This window comes from Bactrocera tryoni, chromosome 1 (assembly GCF_016617805.1).
Source record: "Bactrocera tryoni isolate S06 chromosome 1, CSIRO_BtryS06_freeze2, whole genome shotgun sequence".
Lineage (NCBI taxonomy): Eukaryota > Metazoa > Arthropoda > Insecta > Diptera > Tephritidae > Bactrocera > Bactrocera tryoni.
In genome coordinates this window covers 78181001-78207103 of record NC_052499.1, presented here as the reverse complement: position 1 = coordinate 78207103, position 26103 = coordinate 78181001, and the positions used below count along the sequence as shown (strand labels likewise).

The 26103-nt window shown below is 34.0% G+C and overlaps 1 protein-coding gene across 7 annotated transcripts; it reads left to right on the top strand.

The window, feature by feature from the left end:
• The first annotated feature begins 951 nt into the window (after positions 1 to 951).
• LOC120768001 (protein phosphatase PP2A 55 kDa regulatory subunit) lies at positions 952 to 26103 on the top strand. Of its 7 annotated transcripts, none has more exons than XM_040094427.1 (5): positions 952 to 1369; positions 17922 to 18120; positions 23746 to 23897; positions 23985 to 24788; positions 24854 to 25222. In XM_040094427.1, exons 2-5 carry the CDS (start codon positions 17931 to 17933, stop codon positions 25220 to 25222), a joined length of 1515 nt encoding a protein of 504 aa, XP_039950361.1. In that variant the 5' UTR covers positions 952 to 1369; positions 17922 to 17930. The 7 variants fall into 7 exon arrangements, with proteins under 7 accessions (XP_039950361.1, XP_039950369.1, XP_039950389.1 ...); XM_040094455.1 differs by lacking the exons at positions 952 to 1369; positions 17922 to 18120 and adding exons at positions 18758 to 18843; positions 20184 to 20521; XM_040094465.1 differs by lacking the exons at positions 952 to 1369; positions 17922 to 18120 and adding exons at positions 18780 to 18864; positions 20184 to 20521.

Sequence of the window (26103 nt, the reverse complement as noted above, 5' to 3'; positions counted from 1 at the left end):
AAATATGAACAAAAACTTTCAAAAGAAAAGTGAAAATAAAACAGAAAATAAATAAAAATAATAAACAATTTTTTTTGTATACAAATTTTGTGACAATTGAATTTTAAAGTGAAAATAAAACAATATATTAATTTTGTGTCTTGATAATACTAGTTAGTTTAGCAGATATCTAGGTGCTTGTACTTAATACGATATTTTAAGTTAAAAAATTGACACTTTTGATTTTAATAATTCAGTGTTAATCATGTTTGACTCAGTTGGTGCCCATTTAATTAAAAATAATAAGCAATGTTTTGGGATTTCAGCGTTGGCGAATATTTTATAATAACTTAAAAAAATGTGTTGGGAACGGTCTTTTATTTAAAGCTTTGGGGAAATATTTTTACAGTAACATAGTATTAATAGGACTTTTTCATTTAATAATTTGTAAAGATCAATAAATAAAACTAAATTAAAAAAAATAATAATAAATAAATATAATATAAATTTAAATAAATATAATAGTAGATAAAATTATATCGGTTATTTTAAATGTGTGAAACTGTGCACCAAATTATTTTCTAATTATTTCTGGTTTCTGGATGTGTTAGAATTAATAATTTAATTTAAGATAGGTTTTTTTGTTAGTATTAAATATTTGTAAGTGTATTCTTTTGACTTCACTGAGCTTTAAAAAATCTGCTGAGTAAGCTTGGTCTTAAAATCAAAAATCCCAACAAAGTTGCTCAGTTAGCTCCGCAAATTTTCGTAAATAAAAGTACGCCAATAACAATAAAAATACGAAGTGAAAATTTATCTAGAAAAAACCATAAAAGTGCGAGAAAAGAGTTCAAACCGCTAAAATGGACTTTACAAAAACGCAACAACATATTCCTTAAATAAAAAAAGATAAATAAATAAGATTTTTACACAAATTAAATAACATTTAAATAAAATAAATTATATTTCTATTCCTAGCAAATAAACACAGTTATTGTGGAACTCAAGCACCGAAAAATAATTAAAAAAACGTAAAACCGATATAAATACGTAGAAAACGCAGACGCAGAAAAAAGCAAGAACTATAATTAAGCTTAAAATTACATACATACATACATACATACATATTTATAATCTGTAAATTTCCTATATGCACGTCGTCCACGTGCTGTGTGTTTTCAATTATCGAATTGTGTTAATTTGAAAATCGCTTAAAACTAAATGAAATTAAGTGAGACTGAATTTGAATGCCGAAAATACACCTGAATATAATTTGGTAAAAATCGTACAAAAATAATAATTGATATTCAGCGGACATAGCGATTTTGTTGCAAGGCTCTGCTTCACACAACTCCAATCGAGCAGCTGCTTTAAGGGATAATTAGCGTCGGTAAGTTAAAAATACTTTATTCGAGTATATTTTATGTGTATGTATTTATTTTGGATATCATCAGTAATTTAATCAAGTACCACACAAAGTCACCATTACACACCATAAAGTGACTTGGGCTGGAAGTCTCACCTTCAGTTGGAGTTGGTGAGCTCTACAAAATTTAAAGCTCTCTAAAAATATGACAAAAAGTTAATAGTCGATGATTTGTAGCTCTTAATGTTGATTAGTAGCTCCCCGCCGATATGAGGAACCAAAATTATTACACAGTTTCGACTAGAGAATCAACAGTGCTGACTCAGCGGCAGTCAACGACGAACATACTCACTTTGACATAAAAAAAATCGTGCTAGAGCTTGAGTATTGACTTCATTTAAGTCAGATAACATCAAAGTCAAAAAATATGGCGAATATAACTTTCGCAACATAACCTATTTTCAGCGAGATTTGCTTCAATTCTTTAAGCGTTTCTGATATGCACTTTTCTCTTTATTTAATTGGTAGCTCATCTCCGTTTTTCATGAATTTCTTTGAAACACATTAAAATGGCGATGAGAATTAAATCTGCTGAATACAACGATAGACGCCTGTTTTTGGTCTAAAATTCAAAAAAATTTTTTAGTGTTTATTCACAATTCCGGTCTTTAAACACCTTACTACGCTCACTATTAAATGATAAGAATTATTTATGCACTCTGCCTCGATAACCGAAGAAAGTGTGAGCAGTACACTTCGAATTGAACCTGACATGGTTTTTCGTGACTTCTCAGAGCTCTTTCGTTAGAACAATGGAACTTTGGATTTAACATGATAAAAATATATCCCTATTTCTTTTCCGCATATCAGTAGGTCCCGAGCGTTACCCACGCATCGATTCGTCTATTCTGTGTCAAATATTCTGTTTAAATTTTTCAAGTCGCAATAACATAGATTTAGATACTATCTATCTTTAGAGACCCTTTTAAATGTTCTCTAATTTTTACTTCCACCATTTTGTTTTAATGAACTGGTGAAATCTTCTGTTCAGAAATCTTCTTTTTTATAGGCGTAGACAGACACCCTTACGCGGTTATAGCCGAGGAAGAACAAAACAGTCTCGTTCCTGAACTCTAATCGAGGTAAAAATAGAGAAATGGACGCTTTGTAATGTATATTTCAGCACTTTAGGGACGTTTAACTGTATAATTCTGTAATTAAACCATGAACAGTCTCTGTCTGTCCGTCTATCTGTCGATATATACACGGACTAGTCCCTTACTTTTTGAGATATCAATCTGAAATTTTCCACATATCCTACTCTCGTCAAGAAACTGTTCATACATAAGTATATCGGAACCGAAGTTATCGACTGACCAAAATCAAGTTCCTGTGTAGAAATCTATTATATTTGAAAAATTGTCTTCACAAAATAAGTATATACTATATACCGTATAACTACCATAAAAACTGACCTATCATACTTAAGTTCTTGTGTGGAAAATTTTTTATTTCACAAGATATCTTCACATATTTCGACATAAATTATTTTCCAAGACAACGTTACAATCTCCATACAAATTAACCTATGAAAAACAGGTTCTTGTATGGAAAACTTTTACAGAATATAGCCACCATACAAAAAAATGCAACTAGAAAGTGTATTATAGCCCCGTTACAGCCGAACTTCGAGTTTTTTCTTGTTATACCCTGAACAGGGTATATTAAGTTTGTCACGAAGTTTGTAACACCCAGAAGGAATCGTCGGAGACCCTATGAAGTATATATATGTATAAATGATCAGTATATCGAGCTGAGCCGATTTAGCCATGTCCGTCTGTCTGTCCGTCTGTATATATACGAACTATATCAGTTTTTAAGAGTTTGGTTTGAAATTTTGCAAACGTCATTTTCTCTTCAAGAAGCTACTCATTTGTCGGAACGGCCGATATCGGGTCGCTATAACATGTAGCTGCCATACAAGCTGAACGATCGGAATCAAGTTCTTGTATGGGCAACTTTCACATTTCACAAGATATATTAACGAAATTTGGTATATGTTATTTTCTAAAGCAACAATGTAATCTCCGAAGAAATTGTTCAGATCGGTTAACTATAGCATATAGCTGCCATACAAACTGAACGATCGGAATCAAGTTCTTATATGGTCAACTTTCACATTTGACAAGATATATTAACGAAATTTGGTATATGTTATTTTCTAAGGCAACAATGTAATCTCCGAAGAAATTGTTCAGATCGGTTAACTATAGCATATAGCTGCCATACAAACTGAACGATCGGAATCAAATGCTTGTATGGAAAACTTTCACATTTGACAAAATATATTCACGAAATTTGGTATATATTATTTTCTAAGGCAACAATGTAATCTCCGAAGAAATTGTTCAGATCGGTTAACTATAGCATATAGCTGCCATACAAACTGAACGATCGGAATCAAATGCTTGTATGGAAAACTTTCACATTTGACAAGATATATTCACGAAATTTGGTATATATTATTTTCTAAGGCAACAATGTAATCTCCGAAGAAATTGATCAGATCGGTTAACTATAGCATATAGCTTCCATACAAACTGAACACATAGTTACTAACAGAAATGCACCTGTGAAGGGTATTTAGCTTCGGCGCAACCGAAGTTAACGTTTTTTCTTGTTTTAATTTAAAATTACTATATTAACTATACATTTTCGATCTTAAGAGCAGTTTACGGCAAAAGCTTAGTCAAAATCTAAAGAAATTGTGTGTTGGCTTAGAATTTTCTAAACGGGCTATTAAATAAAAGCTAAAACAAATAAAATTGACTTTATAGCGCTAACGTGGGGAAAGCACCACCTCCCCTACGTTCAGCCCGCCTCATAGGAGTCGCCAATATCAACAGTTCGCCAAGTCTAATTCAATAGTCGCAATGCGTTGATCATGTGCAATTTGAGGTTAACAGCTTTGCGTGGCATTGCTGTGCCCGTTGCTGTTGTTGTTATTGTAGTTGGAGTTGTTGTTAATTTGTTTGCCTGCCAGCTTGTTTGCTGATTTTTATGCAAACATTAGCCGATATAGTAAACAAATATCTAACATGTGAGTAAAGGCGTACATATGTGCCACGATATACTTTGCTAGTACACATGTGTGCGTGTGTCTATATATGTGCTAATATATAAATATTAAACTTAACTAATGGCATACAAATCGATTGTGATTTAATAAACACTTATTCGTACTTGGTGCGACAAACTGTCGAATTTTTCAAGCTTTGTCTGTTTTCTTATCTACATACTAGATACTATATACACATGTAAGCATTTATACAAAGTTTTTCTCATACATCACGGATTATTTTGTTCAGCATTTTGGAGGTTAGAATTAATATTTTCACTCAAGACAAAAAGTTACAAGTTTAAGTAATTGTTTTCCTGAGGCAATGAGCGCAGATAATAATTCATTGAGTCTGGTGTTCGACCGGCGCCTGCTAAGCGCATGCGAGGTCCATTGCTGCAGTGCTAGAACGCAAGGTAACCACAGAGATCTAACTTGGTCCCACTCCATTATGTGTGGTTCGATGGTACCTCTTTGGTTTACTCGTGGCTTATTGCCTTTGTAGTGTCCAAAAATTCCGTTGTGATCAGGCACCCAAACGAGTCTGATGATGTAGTAGCTTGATGCTATTTCCAGTGCGGTCAGGAACTCCTTGACTACCTTTGAGCACACAGTTAGTGAACTCAGCGCTATTATTGCCGCTCGGCTGTCGGAGGGAATGCTCACCTGCCTGAAAGAAGCTGCACTTGGTAACAGCACATCGGCACCTTGATAGCAATCACTTCCGTCTGAAAAATACTACAGTGATCCGGAAGCATAAAGTTAATATTGGTGGGGAGCTACTTACAGCAAATTGCCCCTCTAACATTCCTAGCTTATTGTTGTTGTTGTTGAAGCGGCAGAATTATGCCGAGTTGACAGTCCTTGGCCGGATAAAAATCCGGATCCGTTCCGCTTATGTAGACTCGACTATCGTGGGAACCCTTCCTGGCTTCAACCCGTCCACTAACTAAGCTTCTTCATCACCGACTTTCCCCATCCACATAATCCTCATCGGTATGTGAGCAGTTGTTGTTATGTTCTACTTTAACAATAGGCGATACATTTTGAAAAATTTTGAATTCCTTTGATCCCGTAGCCGATTTCCAAGAGAGCCTTCGAAAAAATGTGTCTGGCGTTGAGGAAAATTTTATCGAATACAATCCAAAACCATCAAAATTTGTTGTTTAAATACGTAGATGAATACAGATAATTATTGAAGGACTACCCAAAAATGTATCGGCTACTCAAAGAAAATTTTGTGGAAAATTTTACACTTTAGAGTCGCTTTAAAATCGAAGTTATTAATAAAAATTCTATTCCTATTATACTTTTATACTTAGTTTACAAATTTGTACGAATTTGCTCCTACCTCTGAAAATATTCCCGGATCAGCTATAAGTTTTAAGAGAATTTTTTTTTTTTTGATTATCTAATGATAAGAATGGTGTTTGACGTCCTTAACACACACTTTTTTTCTAATAGACAAATGGCTAAGTAGTGTCCTGATTCCTACCACTAACTAACCCTACTTTTTGCATGCTTTACTGAAACAAAACAAAAAAATAATTACAATATGTCACCAAAAGCATTACAAATTGGCAGCTAACAATATCTCTCAATTATACAATGATTATATTAAAAAGCCAAAAGTCTAATCTTTTATCTAATGTTTCATCAACGTCGTCAATTAAGCCTTTTTATCGCTGCTATTGCTGTACATACGCTGATAAGCGTATGACATATAGGCAAACATGTTTTCAAATGAGCAAATATTCCCAATAATACTTGTCAATTAGTGTTATCACTCTTATCCTGAGCAATAATGCATGAGATGATGAGTGGGTAGATACTAAAAATAATGGCCAGAAATTATCAAATATGTAAATTACTGATCTGATTAATAAAAATAGATATAAAAGAAAGTTCTTATTCAATTTTGACATGAAAATTCGTTTAACTCCAGATTGGGAAATCAAAAACTTCACTGCAACTGCCGCAAATATACGTATGACTTCAGCATCGGATTTTTTTCTCGAATAACAACTTTATAAAAACTTAATTTTTGTCCGCAGCACACTGCGGATATTAAAAAAATATTCCCTGGATTTCAGTAAGGTACCTCATATATAATCGCCAATCATATGGAGCAAAGTCAGCCAGCTGTTCGAAAATCCTGTTAAAAGTTATATGGGAGCTAGGTCAAGTTTTCGTCCAATTTTATATACTTTAGGCACAAAGATATACAGTTATGAGTAAAACATATTCTGTAATTTTCATTGAGATAACTCAAATATTGGCTGATCTATCCAGGACAAAGCCAACTGAAAGTTCGAAAATCTTCAAATTAGATGTATGGAGGCTCAAGAAATTATCGGTCCGTTTCAACTCATTTTTGACATACAGACATACCATTGTCAGAGAAGTATTATTACAGAATTTCAATAATTATATGTATATCTCTCACATTGACCGACATTTTTCGGTCAAAAGTCAATTATAGATACTGGGGTCTACATATTCCTTACCTAGGGGCTTGAACAGTTTTGGTTTGATTTGGATAATTTTTGGTCATAAGATATAAATTTATGCCGTTATATTAACTATTTCTTGCTTTGTGTACTGGAAAGTGAAAGGATCAAATGGAATGCAAAGTTCAAAATTGGGAAGTAGGCGTGGTTGTAGTCCGTATTCGCTCATTTTCACACTTTGATATAGAAATATGAGAAAAATAGCTCGTACTAAGTTTAGCCGAAATCGGTCTGTTGGGTCCTGAGCTATGTGATGTCACCAAGAAGTGTTCGGTGCCATGCCCATTGTCCAATTTTTATGCCGGCTCCCATAAAGCTCTCTCATACCATCTCGGTGGTAAAATTTAATGTCTTTGGCGAATTTAGTTATTAATTTATCGCGCTTTTAGTAGCTTTTAACAGAACCGTTATATGGGGAGTGAGCTGGGTTATCATCCGATTTCACAGCGTTGGTAGAAGTTCTTATAATATTTGCGCTCAGAAAGTTTGGTTTTTGTAGCTTTAATAGTTTAGGCGATATGTACATTAAACTTATTAAATAGCGGGGCCACGCCTACTTTTTCAAAAAGTTTGTGCTCACAGGTGCCCTTCTACTGCGTTCCTTATACCAAATTACAGCTTTACATCTTAATTTAGTGCTTAGTTATGGCACTTTATAGGTTTTGGTTCAAGACTTTTCGTAGGCGTGGCTGAGATCCGAATACGCCCATTTACGAACTTGTAGTTTTTTTATACTAGGGAACCTACTTTCATCGAAATATCTTAATTTTTACTCAAATAACGCTTGTACGGGCGGACGGACGGACAGACAGACAGTCACCCGAATTTTAACTTTTCTTGTCATCCTGATCATTTATATAACCCTATATTAGTTTTAGCTGATACATACAACCGTTAGGTGAACAAAACTATAATACTCTGTAGCACAGGTGCCAGAGCATAAAAAATTTTGGAAGCGTTTTGCTGTATATATTATACTCGATTATCATATACATATGTATATAGCAATCACTCAAAACTTTTTTGTCATAAATTTGAGAATGCAAACTCACACCAGCTGGCAGACAATCAACATACTTGTCATTAATTTGGCTCAAACCCTTCAAAACTCGCGCGCCTCAAATCACAATAGACAGGGTAAAGCTCTTAGGAATGCGTAAAGCTAAAAATAGTTTTTTTTATTTACATTTGGCGACAACTTTTCCGATACGCTTTCATATTTGCTACATACATACATACATACATATGTATATAAAGTCGTCAAGGTGTTATTCCAAAAATGTATAATAAATAAGACCGAAAACATAATAATACTTTTTGTTGATTTAGTGAATTGATTAAGAAAAGTGCCCAAAACGACAAAGAGTGATGTCAACAAAATATTTAATATTCACACGGTATTCTTAATATGAATTGTTTCTTTGTTTGCCAGCTGTCTTATTAGACAGAAAAAGCAATGCGCACATATACATATAACGTGTGTGTGTATGTGTGTGTGTTAGTTGCCATTGCAGAGGTGAGGTCAATGTGTGCGTGAAGGTGCGAGGCGTAGGTCTCGCCGATCTTTTTATACTGCCTTATAATTGATTACACGTGACAAAAAATTAATGCAAATACTCTTGTTCTCTCTGTTTCTCTCTTGCTTCCTTACACTCATTCTGTCTGTCTAATTTAAGGCAAAAGTTGAGGTTGATGAGTTAAAAAATAGCCAAATTTTGTTCAGACCATATTTTAAATTAGGCTTAAAACTTGTGCTGTGTGTTTATGTATTGCGGTGTCTACAACAAATTTGGCAAATATTGTATTTACTTAGCACGGTACGTTTATTTACAGCTAGTCAGGTGTCATTTTTGAATATTTCGAAACCAAAACTGAATTTATGTTTTTTGTTATGTTTAAACTTTAATGAATTATGTTTATCAACACGATTATGTGCTAGGCACAAAGTTCTGTAGAGGCATATCTGTTGTTGTTGTTGTATTCCTGAAGTCATTTCAAGGAATGGTGCCGAATGGATAGTTCTTGGCGGACTACAACTCCGGGTCCATTTTGGTTTCTTAAACCTAACTGTCGTCGGAATCAGTGCAAAGTTGTTTAGATATTATATTGGATAGTCGAAAAAGTCTTTTCGTATTTCTATTCAAACTTCAACTTATTTTTTAATATTTATAATAATAAATAAGTGAATAAATATGTACAATTTCCGCTAGAGACATTATTCCATCAATGTAAATCGAAATTTCGAAATTTCCAGAACGGAGCAATCGAACCATTTTTGTGCTCACAATTTTCATTGGTGGCTTCCGTGGCATTCTTCTCTGTTTTACATAAAAATTTCAAAATATAGCGAATTTCTTAATGATTTTGACTCATTTTTGAAGAAGCTTATAATCTCACCTTTCCAACACCATATGGCATGACACAATGTGATTGGTAGCACTGGATATACATACATACATATACATACGACTGCAACGTCATCTATTGCCAAAATACGAAAAGACTTTTTCGACTATCCAAAATACTTTATTTTACTTTATTTTTTTTTGTTTTATTTTTTTTATTTTATATTTTATTTTGTTTTTTTTTTTAATTTGATTTTATGTCATTTTATTTTATTTTATGCCGTTTTATTTTATTTTGTTTTTTTGTTTTAATTCATTTTATTTTATTTGATTATATTTTATTTATTTTATTTTATTTCATTTACTTTTTACTTTATTTTATTATAATTTTATCATTTTACTTTTATTTTATTATATTTTATTTTATTTTTTATTTTTTATTTTAATTTTTTTGTTTCATATCATTTTATTTTATTTAATTTTATTATATTTATTATTTACTAATTTATTTGTCTTTCCGTCTTTAAATGCAAGCTGCCTCAGCGCTTTTTCCTCTATTCAAATATTTTTATTTTTACTTTTTTTTTGTTGCCCAATTAAATGTATTTCTATGGTTTCGAACATAATTTGTTTGTTTTCGTTGCTCTTTCTCATCCATTATATACATATGTATTTGTTTATGTATATGTATGTGGGTATCGATATTATTACTATTGTTATTTGTTTTGTTGTGCACTTTTAGAGGCCACAATCACAAAAGCGAGCCAAGTTCTGGTTCACAGTGTCAACGTCTTGTTCCTAGGTTAGTGTGTGCAAATATTTTTTTGTTTTATACGTTTATTAATAATGTTGTATAATGTTAGCATCCGGTTAATTGAGCATTCAAAAGGTGTAGATCAGACAATTCAGCACTGCCGCACATGTCTTAAAATATTCGTGGTTTTTACTCTGGGTTAATACGCAAATAATAGGCGAGGCTTTTTAGTAGGGCGAAGTAAGCTATTATGTGTATGAAACCGCAAAAAAATTCTATAAAAATGCATTTAACAAACCAATAGTTAGTTCCGTTATTATTAGTAGGAAGCGCTCTACACCACTCGAACACGCTCCCAATCGGGAGAAGTTTTACAAATTTCCCTGCTAGGTCATTCATTTCACCCACACAGCCACGCAAATAAACATTTGGGAACAGACGCTCTGGAAGTGGCTGGGCCATTCGATCTTTATTGACGGTCATCTTTTGCGCTTGGCTAAACCGCACGTTCGCGGGGCAGACGGGTGGGGCAACGATTTCAGTCACCAACTGACCGACTACGAAGCCTTACTTGTCCTGCACTTGAAAATTTGGTTTGGCCTCTTTGCGTTCATTAGCGCCACGTTGGGCACAGCATTCACAAGTGCGACTAAGCAAATACTCAGTTATGGTAGATGTACGAGTATGTATGTATGCATTATTGTAAATATTGCACAAGAATAGGGCGTACAACAGAAAAACAAAACAAAAACAGAAACAAAAACGAAAAGAAACGAGAAGTGTAAACAACTGTATAAATAACAACAACAAACTGTTGTACATAGTATATGCTTGTATAAGAGTGTATATATACTAGCTGCCATTTCAATATCTACACACGAGCAACTAACTTGGTCAATAAATGTACTCTACTGGCAACGTAGATCGCCATACCGGCCGCCAAAGCTCTTACGAATACTCGTATACCACCACCACCACCAGCGACAATTGCACATCACTAATGTCTGCTCGTTGCTCGTATTCAGCGAATTTGTTGTCACCCGCTTGCTGACGTCATTGTGGCAAAATGTTGGCAAATGTTGTTATGACAAATGTTTGTCAGTTCGCTTAGCGATTCAGTTGTCAGTTCAATCAAATAATGAAAAATTGCTTTTGTTTGATGAAGTGTGGGGTGGCTTACTCGAGAACACCGTTATTTGTACTCGTTCCTTCCTTTTCTGTGTGCCATGATTTAAATCGCTATAGCGGTCTTCGAATTACCAACCGTTAGCGACTACCGAAACGAACACACGAGCTGTTCAAGCAGACTGACAACACTGAACATTTTCTGTCCAAAGTTAAAAATATTTGGTCTGAATCCATTTATGGGCGTATTTGGTTCATGTCTTACGTTTCCTATAAAAAAGCATCACGTCTTTATTTATGAAAATCGTTCTATTTATCTTGTTCTGTTATTTTTTTTTAATTTAGTTTTTGTGGAATAAAAAATTGTGAATGTCATTTTGACAGTACTTTGTCTTTTGACCCACTCACAATAGTAGAAGTGGTCTAAAACGGTAAAAAAAAACTGGGAAGCGTTGAAGACAGTGATTATAATACCTTAATGAGATGTTCATATACTCGCTTTTGTCGAATTTTGTTGCTTTCACTTGTAAAATGTATGACAAGAGAACAGCGCTCAAAGTTAGCGAGTAGAGAAATTGAAACATCGGAGACCCTATAAAGTGTAGATCTAGCCATGTCGAGAACTAGTCCCCCAGCTCTTGTTTGTTTTGTTTGCTCAAAAACTTTTCTCTCCAAATAGCTGCTCATTTGTCAATACCGTGGATATCAGATCACTGTAAGATATGGCTGCCATAAAGGCCGATCCATCAAACTCAATTTTTTTTGACGGTTAAGGGCTGGTAACGGTATGTGCCGTGGCCTACCATGTTACCACATTTGCATTACTTGAGGGTGGTGTTCCATATTTCTTATGGATAGATTTACATTGCTGCGTATTTCTGGACAATCTCCCAGTTTGATTCACTCTCAAGCATGACACTGATTAAATTTTCCACTTTTATTGGGCCAACCAGATCTTCTACGGCGGTGCGTTGTCGTTGCCGTCATACACAAATACGTCCGTATAATAGAACGCTGATTGACATTAGACATTAGAAGCTTTCTCTTTCCTTGGCTGGGCCCCCTATGTTGGTCATTAGTCTGCTTAGTTGAGAGGTGATTTCCGCTTCCTTTTCTACGGCATGCCGGATTTGTACCCAGAAGGTTAGTCTGGGGTGCAGTCTTACGCCTAGGTAGTTTACTGCTTTTTGTGTTCTAAGAATATCCGTGATCGTTTGCATACTTATATTGAAGGATATGTGCTTATTTGTTAGCAGTAGCAGCTTTATTTTTTCCGTAGCGGGCTGGAGGTTGTGTGAGTCGAGCCATGCTTGCGTCCCTAATATGATCTGATTAAGCTTTCTTCGCGCTTCTTCTGTGTCTCGTGCTGTAAAAACTGCTGCAATGTCTTCCGCGTAGGCAATTAAATACGATTCGTCTGGCATTTCGAGTTTTAGTATAGTATATCGTTATAGCTGATCTTCCACAAGTCTAGTCCTAGAATGAATCGTTGTGCTACTCCTCACGTGATCGCTATTTGTTGTGATCCCTCTCTAGTTTGGTACAGCAGTTTACTGCTACTAAGGCAGCTCCGCGCCACAGCTTTGTGGTAGTCGGGGCCTTCAAAGCTGGTTTCAAGAGCGTCGATCATATCTACCCATGTAGCACAATTGAATGTGTTTCAAGCATCTAAAGTCGCCAGCAACAATATTCTTTTGTTTTTATGCCATCTACGCTGTACAGCTTCTACACTTTCAATGACGCATTCTATAGCTCCTAGAGTTGATTTGACGGGTCTAAAGCCATATTGTCCAGGGGAGAGCTCTCCAGCTTCGTTGATAGCCGCTTCGAGTCTGGGTTTAAGTAGCTGTCCCGCTGTGTGAAGCATGCATAGTGGACGATATGCTGATGGCAAGTTGGGATCTCCTTTTCCCTTATTGATTAGCAACAGCCATTGCTTTTTCCAAGGTTCAGGGAATATTACGGCTTCAAGGCAGGCGCTGTAAATATTCAATAGTACTGCTAGTCCCTCTGCAGCGATTATTTTCAGGATTTCTGCTGGGTTCCCGTCCAAGGCAGGTTATTTGATGACCTTGAGCTTGCCAGTGTCTACTTGCAACTCTTCGAGGGTAAATCCTAGAGTCTGTTCTGGATTACTAGCCTATTTTTCGTATGTGGAGAAGAGTGCGTTTACGTTGTGATCCATTTTGGCAGCGGTTAAGTCAGCTTCCTTTGCTCCAGCATCGACTTTCTTCATTACTATTTTATATCCAAGTTCTTAAGGGGTTTTGTTAATATCCTCATGTAGTTCCTCCTATTTTCTCTTTTTGCTGTCAGCGATTGCGTGCTTCAGCTGCTTTATATTGCTCGGCTTCTCGCTATATGGCTCCCCTGCGCCTGGATCTCGTGTAGGATCTGTGAAGGCGGAGGCATGTGCGTCTGAGTTGGGCGATATTTTCAGTTTTCGATCCACCAGTAAACTGCTGCTTTATGTTTACTGTGGGAAGCCTTGTGCATTGATTTTGGACAGGTTCCTGTTGTATTAAGCATTGTGTGCTCGACAAATTTCCTTGCAATTTTGGCCGAGCTGCTGGCTGCGTTCTGGTTGTCTATTGCAGAGCTTAATTTCGAAGCACTTAGTTTCGAAATGTTCCATTTTCGTATTCCAGTATTTTTCCTGTGCTAGTTAGTGTTTGTTCCCATGTCGATCGTTGATTCTAAGGCTTTCCATTTCCCTTTCGAGCCTGTCATGCGTGCTGATGATAGATTAATATCTGGCTGTCATGCAAACTTATCTGTCAAATTAAGAGAAAGGTATTTTTATACCCCTTTCTGCAATAAGAAATGCACCTATGAAGGGTATTAATGTTTTTTCTTGATTAGTTACTTAACCATTATTTTTTTATCAGCAAAACAAGAATGATATACATATGATAAATAATATGCCGATCTCCTCCCACTCAGTCAATAATACCTATGTATGAGTGCCAATATATATGTACATACATACATATACATATGTATCTTTCTATCCAACTAACCAGCAGACAGACAGTTGAACTAAGCCTGTAAACATTTCCATGTGTCTATTGCATTATTACTAAGCAAATAATTTGCTTAATTTTTTCTATAAACAAAATAAAGTAATCTGGCGCATTTTTCCCTGTATTTCTCATTCGTTATTGACACAACGTGATAACATATTTACGAAACTGCAAATTGTTATAAACAATATCAAAACGTAACGCGTCAAATTCAAGCATACGAAGCGATGAAATCTTCAAAAGACGCGGCGTGTGTACAAATTGAAATTAAAACATATTGCTTATTTAAACAATTTGCACCAGCTACGATTATGTAAATTTATTAAGTGGATTTCTATACAGAGATTATAACTGTTTTTAAATAACAGCATTGGTTTCGAAATACACTGTAAAGCTTTTCTCAATGGTATTGGTGAATACGAAACTTCAACAAGCTTGGTTTATCATAAAATAATATATACATATATTGGGTAGTCGAAAAAGTCTTTTCGTATTTTGTCAATAGATGACGTTGCAGTCGTATAACTCCAGTGCTACCAAGAAAAAAAATGAGTGAAAAGAGTGAAGAAATTCGCTTTATTTTGACATTTTTGTATAAAAAAGGGAAGACTGCCACGTAAGTTGATAAACAATTTCTAAAAAGTTAAATATTCACGCAATATCACCACTCTGATTTATACTGCGTTAGAAAAAATATTTATTCATCTACTAAACTATGTATGTATATATGCACATACCTACATAGACACTTATTTGCCACAACAGTGGCTACAAACAGCTTCTCGCTGCTACCTATTTATGTATGTAATCATTACAATGGAAGTGTGCTAATTGTTTGAGAAAGCGAGTGACAGATCAAGCGCATGCATGATCTGTCAATTTTACAACAACTACATACCCCACTCTTAATAATACTCCTACAAATGTATGTATGTATATGCAGCTATACAATAACATACAACAACAAATGCACACATACATTTATAACACTATTGTTGCTTAATTGGCTGAAGAGGCACATACTGGTATAAACAGCTAGACGAAGCGAAGTTACTAATAAATGAACAGTTAATATGTCACAAATAATGCAAATACTCCAAGGAAAAAAAAACTTATTCAAATATCCATATTCAAACTATGTTTTAATGTAAATAATATATGTAGATATGTATGTGCATATGTACATATGTGTAGGAATGGAAAATTGTATGGTTGTACACCGCGTATGCGCGACATTTATCACTTGTCAACTAATGAAAATCACGCATACGCCGTGTGCACCATGCAAATATTTACTTACACAAATTATTAACTGGAAAAACATATTTAAACGGCTTGTACAGTGGTGTACCGGAGCGCCAACTTGTGTATAAAAAATATGGGATTATTGAACTGGAGACGCAAATTAGTAGCGAAATCGTTGAGAAAATCTATGGAAAGTGTTGAACCAGCAGCTTTGGCAAATAATGTACACTTAAAGTCAAAAAAAACGCCGATTAGTGTATTACCAATGGAAATAGTATTTGTATAATAAAAACAAGGTCCGTTTACATTAAGCTGCTACTAAATAATTATATATGTTCTCCTTCCATAAGCTGTTATCAGTTTTAAGGCTATTCATCCAACAACAACAAAAATAATACGGAGTTTATGTGTAACACATGCAAATGCCCATTTTGGTCAATACGAATTCCCCCACTTATGTGGCAAATATCGGTAGTTGTATTAAAAACATATAAATTTTTATGCTTGATTTATTATTTTATTAGCGAATTAATAAGTTTTTAAAAATATTCATTAAGATAAAAATGTTTTAAGCGAATTTAATAGCGGGTTTGACCTCCTCTTGCTTTTATGACACATTCTACTCGAGATGTCATACTCTCACACAGTTTTTTAACAATTTCTGTTGAAACATCATCATACCAAGTAGTTTCGATTATTTTCTTCAAAGTATTGATGTTAGTCGGCTTCTGCTGGCGTATTTTTCTTTTTAAAATTGACCACATATTTTCAATGAGATTCAGGTCCGGACTATTTCCCGGCCATACCAGTGAGTCAATTCCCAAAAGAGTCTTATATTCCTTTACCTATAAAAAGATTATTGTTGTATTATTATAATTTTGTTAAAAGAAATTAGTTAAAATTTCTAGATTCGATGGTAAACCTACCAACTTCGACCGGTGACAAGGTCCTGAAATACAATTTTTTTTTCGTGCTCTGACAGCTGCTCAATCGTTGGCATAACACCTTGTTTAATGATTTCAATATAGACAGAAGAGTTAACGTAGCGTTCGATAAAAAAAATCTTTCCAACTCCATAACTCGTTATCGCTCCCCAGACCATTATGTATGGGGTATGCTTCACCGTACTCTGCACGCAGTTGTGACTAAATCTTTCATTTTTTCTGCGGCGCACTACGCATCCTGCATCTGGGCTAAAAAGATTTATTTTGCACTCGTCTGAAAAGATGACTTGTGCCTAATCGTTGGTGGTCCAATTTCTCCTTTCCAGACACCAGTTTAAACGGGTGGAACGCATTTTCGCTGTGAGAAGTGGCTTTTTAGCGGGTCTGTGAGCTAATAAATCTTGTTGGCTTTCGTTGTTTTCACACCGATTGCTAGGCACTTAATATATTCACCGGTACGAAATATTACAAAAAAAATCTAATTAAAGCAACACTAATAAAGGAAACGAAAAAGTTCCGTTACGCATTTCAAATGAGGAAAAAAGCTCCGTAACAGGAAAAGTGTTCCTGTCGGCGTTTTTTTTTTTGACTTTAAGTGTATATTGAGAGGGCGCCGTTTAAAATTGTATATATACATATGTATGTATATATATACAATGGCGTTACTAAAAGTCAAAAACTTACGTGCTTAGTATTAGCGTACTAAATAACATAACATAACCTATAAAATCAACATGTCTTAGAAATTGTATGTAAGTCCAATTTCCATATTGAAGATAAATTCTGTTCAAATAGGTTTGCATTAACAATATATTTAAACTACCATTTGAATTAAAATTTAATTTATTTGTAATTCGACAATTTTAATATATACAAACATACATTTTTAAAATAAATACTAGCTTGAAGATTTGCAGAAAAATATCATCGCAAAAATTGTTTAAATAATCTCAAAAATTTTTTAAATAAATTTTGACCCCTAATACCGGATTGAAAAATTCAAAAAAGTTTATGCTTATGATATAAATTTGAAAAAATGAATTGTTTCAGAATTTACATTTTTTCATGTTTGCGTACCTCGAGTTCTGCCATTTTGGTTATCTTTTGCAAAAAAAAGCTTATTTTTAATAAAATATCAACATAGTTCAGCAATTTTAGTCTTATTTATATTTAATTACTTTAAATATAGTATTTCAGTTAAAAATATGTAAATCGCTTCGCTGGTACGACTTTTCATTTGAAAACTAATTTTTTGTCTGTTACGCAATTTTTTAATTCAAAAAAATTTTTCTCAGTTTTTTAAGCAAAATGTTTTTACTCTTAAATTAGGAAATAAAATTTACATTATTTTTCCAAACACGTCGAAATTTTAATTTTTAATCACAACATTTTTAAAATTACAAAATTTGCAACACCGCTTTCAAACTCGTCTCAATTAAATCATTAAAATAATATGAATTTTATTTGAATGTGAATATCTTAATAATTAGGTTAACTTTAAATTAATTTCAGCTAAGTAAAATGGATTGGAAAACATTATCAAGCAGTGAGAAGAGCCCAAAAATGGAGCGCTGGAAGCCAACTTCAATATTGGAACCGGAACCACCACCGCCCATACCGCCACGCACATTTATGCGTCAATCGAGTTTCACGAAAATTGGAAATATGCTTAATACGGCCATAAATATGAATGGCACTAAAAAAATACAGAGTAAGTTGACAGAAAATGTATTCGAATAAGAAATAAAAGACAGGTAAAATGTGAAAAACGTAACAAACGTAACAAACAACAAAATTTACGCAAAATAATTCGGTTAAATTCAAAAATTAAATTATATGCAACACCCTGTGGATACACTAATAGCTCTCCTTCAAAATACTTCAACTTTAGGCTCACAACAGTAAATAATTTCCCTCAAAGCAGCCATTATTTGGTTTTAATATCTAGCGCAATAAATGTTTAACTTTAAAAACATATATGCAATAATTGTAGATAAATTTACTAATTTCGTTTTACTCGTCGCCACGACTGTTTATTATCGATTATTGAGCAACGAAAATAAAACAAAACAAACACAGCTGAACAGGGTTGCAACAGTTTACTTAATCACACCACAGTTTTTGGCAGACATTTCTGCACCCGGCATTTCTTTAAATATCCGTACAAGTTTAATATATATTCATAATATATACTTGCTAACTTATTAAAACAACTTATATTTATGAAATTGTTAGCACATAATTTCATTTCAATTTAATAATCCGCGCAAATGTAAAATATTTTATAATATTGTATAATTATTAAATTGATATTGGCAACTCTGAATTGTTGCCATTCTAAATTCGTAATTTGTTTTAAGCAGTCGCGAAGTTCTTTGCGGTGTTTCTCCACAATATTTTCGGCATTTCATTGTCAATTTAAAGTGTTTAAAAGGTGTGCACGTTTATTAAAATGGTCATAAGTTAAAAATTATTTAAATTCTGTGGTAGTGCGACGAATATATTGAGCGAAAAGTGTAAGGAAAAACTAGATAAATTTGCAAGTCGCCATGAAGATACGACAAATGCAACAACAACCATAATTGTGATTTAGTGCGAACTTCGTCGCATTGGCTCGCAGCGACAACAGCTGCCGTAAAATAAATTGCGAAGCAACGAGAATCATTTTGACTAGCAAACGACAGGCAAACTCGTAAACGAACAATGAACATAAAATAAATGAATAAAAATTATCGCAAAAGCAATGGAGTAAAATGTTGAAACGATTTGCAAGATTAGAAACACAAGACGAATGTAGTATCAACGAAAAATAAATCAAAGTTGTTGGAATTTCAGTTGTATTAACTTATTCATTCCAAATTTGTCATATGAATGTGAAACGATAATCGTGCGAAGTGAAGTTATTTACACTTGTGTCAGTGTTATTAAAATATAGTTTAATATACCTATCTTTAAAAGTATAAACTTCGACAAACGCGAATAATTGGCCACAAAGAGTGTTCATATGGATGTTATATGTTAAGTGAATATCGAGCATTTGCAGAAATTGCAAGTTCTAGCATAGAAGTTATTCGAAAAATAAAATAAGTAAAACAAGTCACGCGGTGCGTGTGAAATAAAAAATAGGCACTACAGTTTCATACAAAACTTTTCTTTTGTAAAAATATGTAATTTTAAACCGGTATAAATACGTTATCCCACGACAGATATATATATTCAATAAAATTTTGAAGGTTATGCCTTGTATTTAATAAATGCAGGTAGACGACTTGAAGAATTATATACCACTTTCAGTAAGGGTCATTGAAAGCAAATAATTACTACAAATATGAGAAATATGCTGTAAATTGGGGAGGGTGAAAAGCAAAGAAGCTAACAAAATCAACATTGTCTAAAGGAAAAAGCAAAATAAAACGAAAATTGCACTTTCTACTGTCATTCGGAATGTGTTTGGGAATTTCCTCCCGCTATTGCACGTTTTCGTTAGCATAAAGCATAGCAAACAGCGAATAGTAATATGGCGCGTTACACTTCTTTTCTGCTTTTGCACCTTTTATATGTTTGACGTTTTTATACGATTTTTTCTAGCACCACAACCACCGGTCGCTGTAGTTTTCGACAACGCCGCCGCCTGTGGCTGCATGCATTTGTTTTACTTCACAAACAACAAAACACACAGAAAGTGAACGAACGAGTGCAAAGAAAAAGTGTGCAAATTCGTTATTCGTCGGCTAATTTTTTTTTCATTGTTTTCTTTGTTTTTTTCTACTATAGTGTGCGAATTGAATATGCGTAAGGAGAATATATGATAGAATACGTGAAAAATCAAGTCAAAGCACTTTTTTCTTCAAAACCACAAAATAAAAATAAATTTAATGTATAGGCAAGTAGAAAAAAGACATAAGTTAAAAATATAAACGACAAGACAAAAGTGCTATAATATTAATAAGTGAAATTGTGCAGAGTTATTGTTGCTTTCAATATTTTTTATTGAATACTTTGTCACCAAGTCGTCCTGATATATTCGAGAACTAAAACACAAAGATTAAATTGTCACCACTGTCGCCATAAGTAGCTGCTGCATCCAGCACATTGCTAAGTTGTCATGGCCGGTAAGTTCCCCCTTTAGTATACATACATGTATGTATGTATGTTTGAAGGAAATTGGTTTTACTAGATTCGTAGTGTATTTTATATGTTTTACTTCAGCTTATGGTTCTAATTTTATTAAATAAACATTAGCGAAAGTTTTGAATAAGCCTTGTAAAGTTGAGTCTTTCATAATTCGTTGCTCAATTAAAATTATATGATACTTGGTAAGCTTGAAATCACAGCAGTAAGACTGTACAGTCTTTTAAATGTTTATAGCTGATAAAAAAAATTGCTAGGGTTAATAAAGTATATTTATATATTGTAGAAGAAAACAGCGAATTGCTGTGCCTTTAAAAAAAAATGGCCAGAAAATAGCATTTTGAAAAACCAGGAGTGCATGACCTACACATTATTGTTAGGAGCACTGTATATAACACGAAACTATTGTTGCTATGCCTGCCAGAAGCAGACAATAACAAATTTTCTTTTCTTTTTTTTTTTTTGTGTTTTTTCTTCCACTTGCACGAGTGATTCCTTGACCTGGAAAGGCCGAGTAAATACTAATATTTTCTTCTGTTTGCCTTGCGTCCGTTATGGTTGTAAGAACATAAATTGCTTTCGACGTATTAATGCATTTGCATTATTGATATCGACAGATATTTCGTAAATAAAAAGAAATTACACAAAAATAATCTGTATATGTATTTGCGTGCCAAAACTTTAGAAAGGTCCTACTATTTCGAGTAGACATATTTTGTTGTGACCGTCTTTAATTTCGATATACAAGTCACTGGAATTTAGTCTTTACCACCAACGATACTACCATATCGCTTGTTACCCCTCAACATTCATTATTTCCGATATGCATGACCTTGCTACAAATCAAACTAAAAATAGAAATTTGCTTATTATCTATCGTGCGTACGCCTTTGATGAGCCCATTATGAAAACATGCCACAACCCACAACCGAGCAACAATTCTCTGACTCGATGCAAATATTTATTGTAGTTTTCCGCTTGCTACATTCTATTTATACAAAAAGTATAAAGTCTAAATATTCTGGATTTCCAAATGTTTGTTGTTCTACTTTCATTCATGGCGTAATTACTGCATATTTTCAAATCAATAAGAATTTAAACAATGACGTCGATTTGCAATTTTTTCTTTTTATTTGCCGGCACACGATACCATGCACACATGAATCGAAAGCAGACTAATTCATCTACAAGTATTTTTTGTTTGTATGTAAACACATGCACTTGTTTGTTGAATGAGGTCAGGAAGTGTTTAGTTAGTAATAAAAGTAATCAGAGACTTGTAAAAAGACAAATTCATATATTACATAATGTATATGCGCAAAATATGTACATATATGTGTTTATGTTGGCAGAAAAACCGTTGACTTCGTTTGCACGGAATCGTCTGACAAAAAGTTTTTATACAATAACTTAATTTTTATCGGTCAGTTTGTATGACAACTATATGCTATATTAGTCCGATGTGAAGAATTTGTTCGGAAATTGTCCGGTTGCCTGAGACTTTAATACTTTCTAAATTTCGTCAAGATATCATGACAATGGCCATGCCATGCTGCCAAATATAGAGTTTATCGGAAAGCAAAAACTACTACCTTTACTTAGTTTATAAAACAAGTTCATAAGAGTATTGACTAAATGGTTTCATAAAAATAACTATAAATGTATGAGACTCCTTTTAACGGGACACCTATCGTTGCAGCGTTTTTGTTCGGCTTTGGGTGCTCTCCACATATAGGGCGTGCTTAAAATGTAATCTTAGAGTCAGAAGCTGCAATTCAGAACTACATTTCTACAGAACTAATAAAATATTATGTACATAGGTTCGGTTTTGTATAAAAATATTAATGTAAACGATTTCAAGAATTTTGTCCCGCTATAAGACCTGTCCTTAATGGGGAACTGCACTGCATATAACTACCACATGTTTAGTTTAATCGTATTATTATTTATTCGCCCTTAAAACACGATACCAACAAACGTCTTGCTGGTGACATCAAAAGTGGTGAGAGAAATCATGAATTTATATTATTATTTTTATCATTATCGCTGTTTTTAAATAATTGTTGTGAATATATACACTTAAAAATCAATTAAAATCTCAATGTGGATAAGTTAGTTCAAGCAAAAGTAGTTGATGACGCATTTGCGGCCTCAGGCAGCCATCGATAATGGAATTAATTTGTTATTAGTAGGTACATACTATAAATGTATGTATGTACATAGTCATATTGCCTTCTACACTGTCATAATGCTATTTACGTTCGCTCTAATGGGTGTTCTTATGGATGCTAAGCTTACGATTAAGAGGGTCCGTCAGTCTGGATTCACGCAAACTAGTTTTTCATTTTTTAAGATATCGATCTGAAATTTTGCACATGTCCTTTCCCCCAAAAGCTGTTCATTTGCCAGAAGCCCCGATGTCGGACTGCTATAGCATAAAGCACTATACAAATTTAAAAATCAAAAACAAGACCTTATGGTCAACTTCTTATATGGCAACGTTTTTATTTGACAAATTATTTTGTTTACAAAATTTGACATGCATTATTGCCCAATGCAACGGTACAGATTGATTGTCAAAATCAAATGTGTATTTTTTTTTATTTGTGAAGGTATAATTGCCTCGGTAAAACAAAAATTAACTTTTTTTAAATTAAAATGCAATAAAATGTTACAAATTTTTACTATCTAATTGCAAAAAGGATAATATGCTAATTCGTAAATTAGCTAAAAAATCCGCCTTTACAATAAAATTACTGAAACCCCCCTGTATTTAATGTAGTGCGAATGTGCTTTGTATATTTTTTATTTATCATTTTAGTGGCCAACATTATATTTGTGTGAGTATATACATACATATGTATCTATGTGTATGTGCAATATTCGTAGGTAAACAACGATAACTGAAATATTTAATCGTAATGATGCCGCTGACAAGTTGAGAAAGAGTTGAGTCTGCAACTGTTATTCAGAGAAGCAACAATTAAAAGTTTAGGAAATTAGAACCAAATAATATTAGAGCAGCTGTGGCAAGTAATACATATGAGCCTGAGCAGACTTAGGTTTGCATAATTGTTGATAAACTTCACCGAACCCAAAAATTAGCATGAAATAATATAACATCCCGAATTGTATATTTAGCAAATAGTTGAAATTTTTCATTTTAACTAATTTTGTTTTTTTTTTTTTTCATTTTTCTGTTCAGGTAATGGAGAAGCTTCCTGGTGCTTCTCGCAGATAAAAGGCGCCTTAGACGATGACGTCACCGATGCTGATATTATATCCTGTGTGGAATTCAATCATGATGGTGAATTGCTGGCAACGGGTGATAAAGGCGGACGTGTTGTCATCTTTCAGGTATGACAAACATTTTACAAAATACTAGAAGAAAATTCATATCTTAAATTTTAATATCTATTCACTAAATAATTTGTTTTTGAACAGCGCGATCCAATGTCGAAAACGGCAATACCACGTCGCGGTGAATATAATGTTTACTCAACCTTTCAATCGCATGAACCCGAGTTCGATTACCTAAAGTCATTGGAAATAGAGGAGAAAATCAATAAGATACGATGGCTGCGAAGAAAGAATCCTGCGCACTTTTTATTATCAACCAATGATAAGACGGTTAAGTTATGGAAGGTCAGTGAACGGGATAAGTCGTTCGAGGGCTATAATACAAAGGAGGAGAGCGGTCTGGCGAAGGATCCGCAAAATATAACTGGCTTAAAAGTTCCTTCAGTTAAGCAAATTCCACTTATGGTGGAAGCGTCACCACGCCGCAACTACGCCAATGCACACACCTATCACATCAATTCAATTAGCGTTAATTCTGACCAAGAGACTTATCTGTCCGCCGATGATTTACGAATCAATCTGTGGCATCTTGAGGTGACCGATCAAAGTTTCAATATAGTCGATATTAAGCCAGCTAATATGGAAGAGCTAACGGAGGTCATAACCGCTGCCGAATTCCATCCAACCGAATGCAATGTATTCGTGTACTCGAGCTCGAAGGGCACAATACGTCTATGTGATATGCGTTCAGCTGCGCTGTGCGATCGACATAGCAAACAGTTCGAGGAGCCGGAGAATCCAACGAATCGCAGCTTCTTTAGTGAAATAATAAGCTCTATAAGCGATGTAAAGCTAAGCAATTCGGGTCGTTATATGATCTCTAGGGACTATTTAAGTATTAAAGTATGGGATTTACACATGGAAACGAAACCAATTGAAACTTATCCGGTAAGTTTTTATTTTTAATTATTAATTGTATATAAATGACTAAACAATTGTTTATTTTACAACAGGTTCACGAATACTTACGCATTAAACTCTGTTCACTGTATGAGAATGACTGTATTTTCGACAAATTCGAATGTTGTTGGAATGGCAAGGACACTTCCATAATGACGGGCAGCTATAACAATTTCTTCAGAGTGTTTGATCGCAATTCGAAAAAGGATGTCACATTGGAGGCGTCACGCGACATTATCAAACCAAAAACGGTGCTTAAACCGCGTAAAGTTTGCACCGGTGGCAAGCGAAAAAAAGACGAGATTAGTGTCGATTGTCTCGACTTCAATAAGAAGATACTACACACAGCTTGGCATCCGCAAGAGAATGTAATTGCTGTGGCGGCCACAAACAATCTGTTTATATTTCAGGATAAGTTTTAGCTAAAACTCTCTCATCTACTTCAGTTCAACTTCATCACCACCACCACCATTATGGCGTCGTTAAGAATAATTATTATGCTTAATTCTAAATTTTATACTTATCGCTGCTGCAAATGCTATCACTCACTACTACTACTACTTGCTATCAGTACTGTGTAATCAGAGCAAACAAACAAACAAAAAAAAAAAACAAATAATACGATCAACTTTTGATCGTAATATTAAGCGAAATACGAGGACGGACATGGAGTCTAGACGAATGCGTCGGCGTAGGCGTTGTCACAACTCATAGCATCATACATACATATATATACACATATAGTTAGATATAACTCACTATTAGCGCTAATAATTAACGAAACAAAATCTCGATTGGCAGTTGATTATTGATACAGCAATAACACGGTGTGTGTGTGTGTGTGTGTGTGTACAAGCCTCAGTCGAAACAACAAAAAACGTAAAGTTTTTAGTTTTAAGTTTTGCATTCAAACGCGGCTTACACACTCGCGACATGCTTGCTAGCAACGTGGAGAAAAAAGTGTGTGAGAAGTAGAGTCAAAGCGCGGAAAAGGAAAAATACAGCTGGCTGCGCCAGTTAAACCAAACAATATAAATCGTCTACTATTGCGCACAAAAAAAATAAATATGAAGAAAAAACAAGAAAACAATAAACGCCTTAAACCAAAACTTTGTACAGTACTCTGATTACATTTCTGTTAAATTCCTTAAAACAATGTTGCCTCGGCTATAGACTTTCAGCTACTTTTAGAAGAGAGTGTGTTTTTTATACAATATTTATGCGAAATCAGTAAGAATAACAACTATTTATGCAGTAATATGTTTGCTTAATTTGTAATAAAAACAGAAATTGTTAATAATAA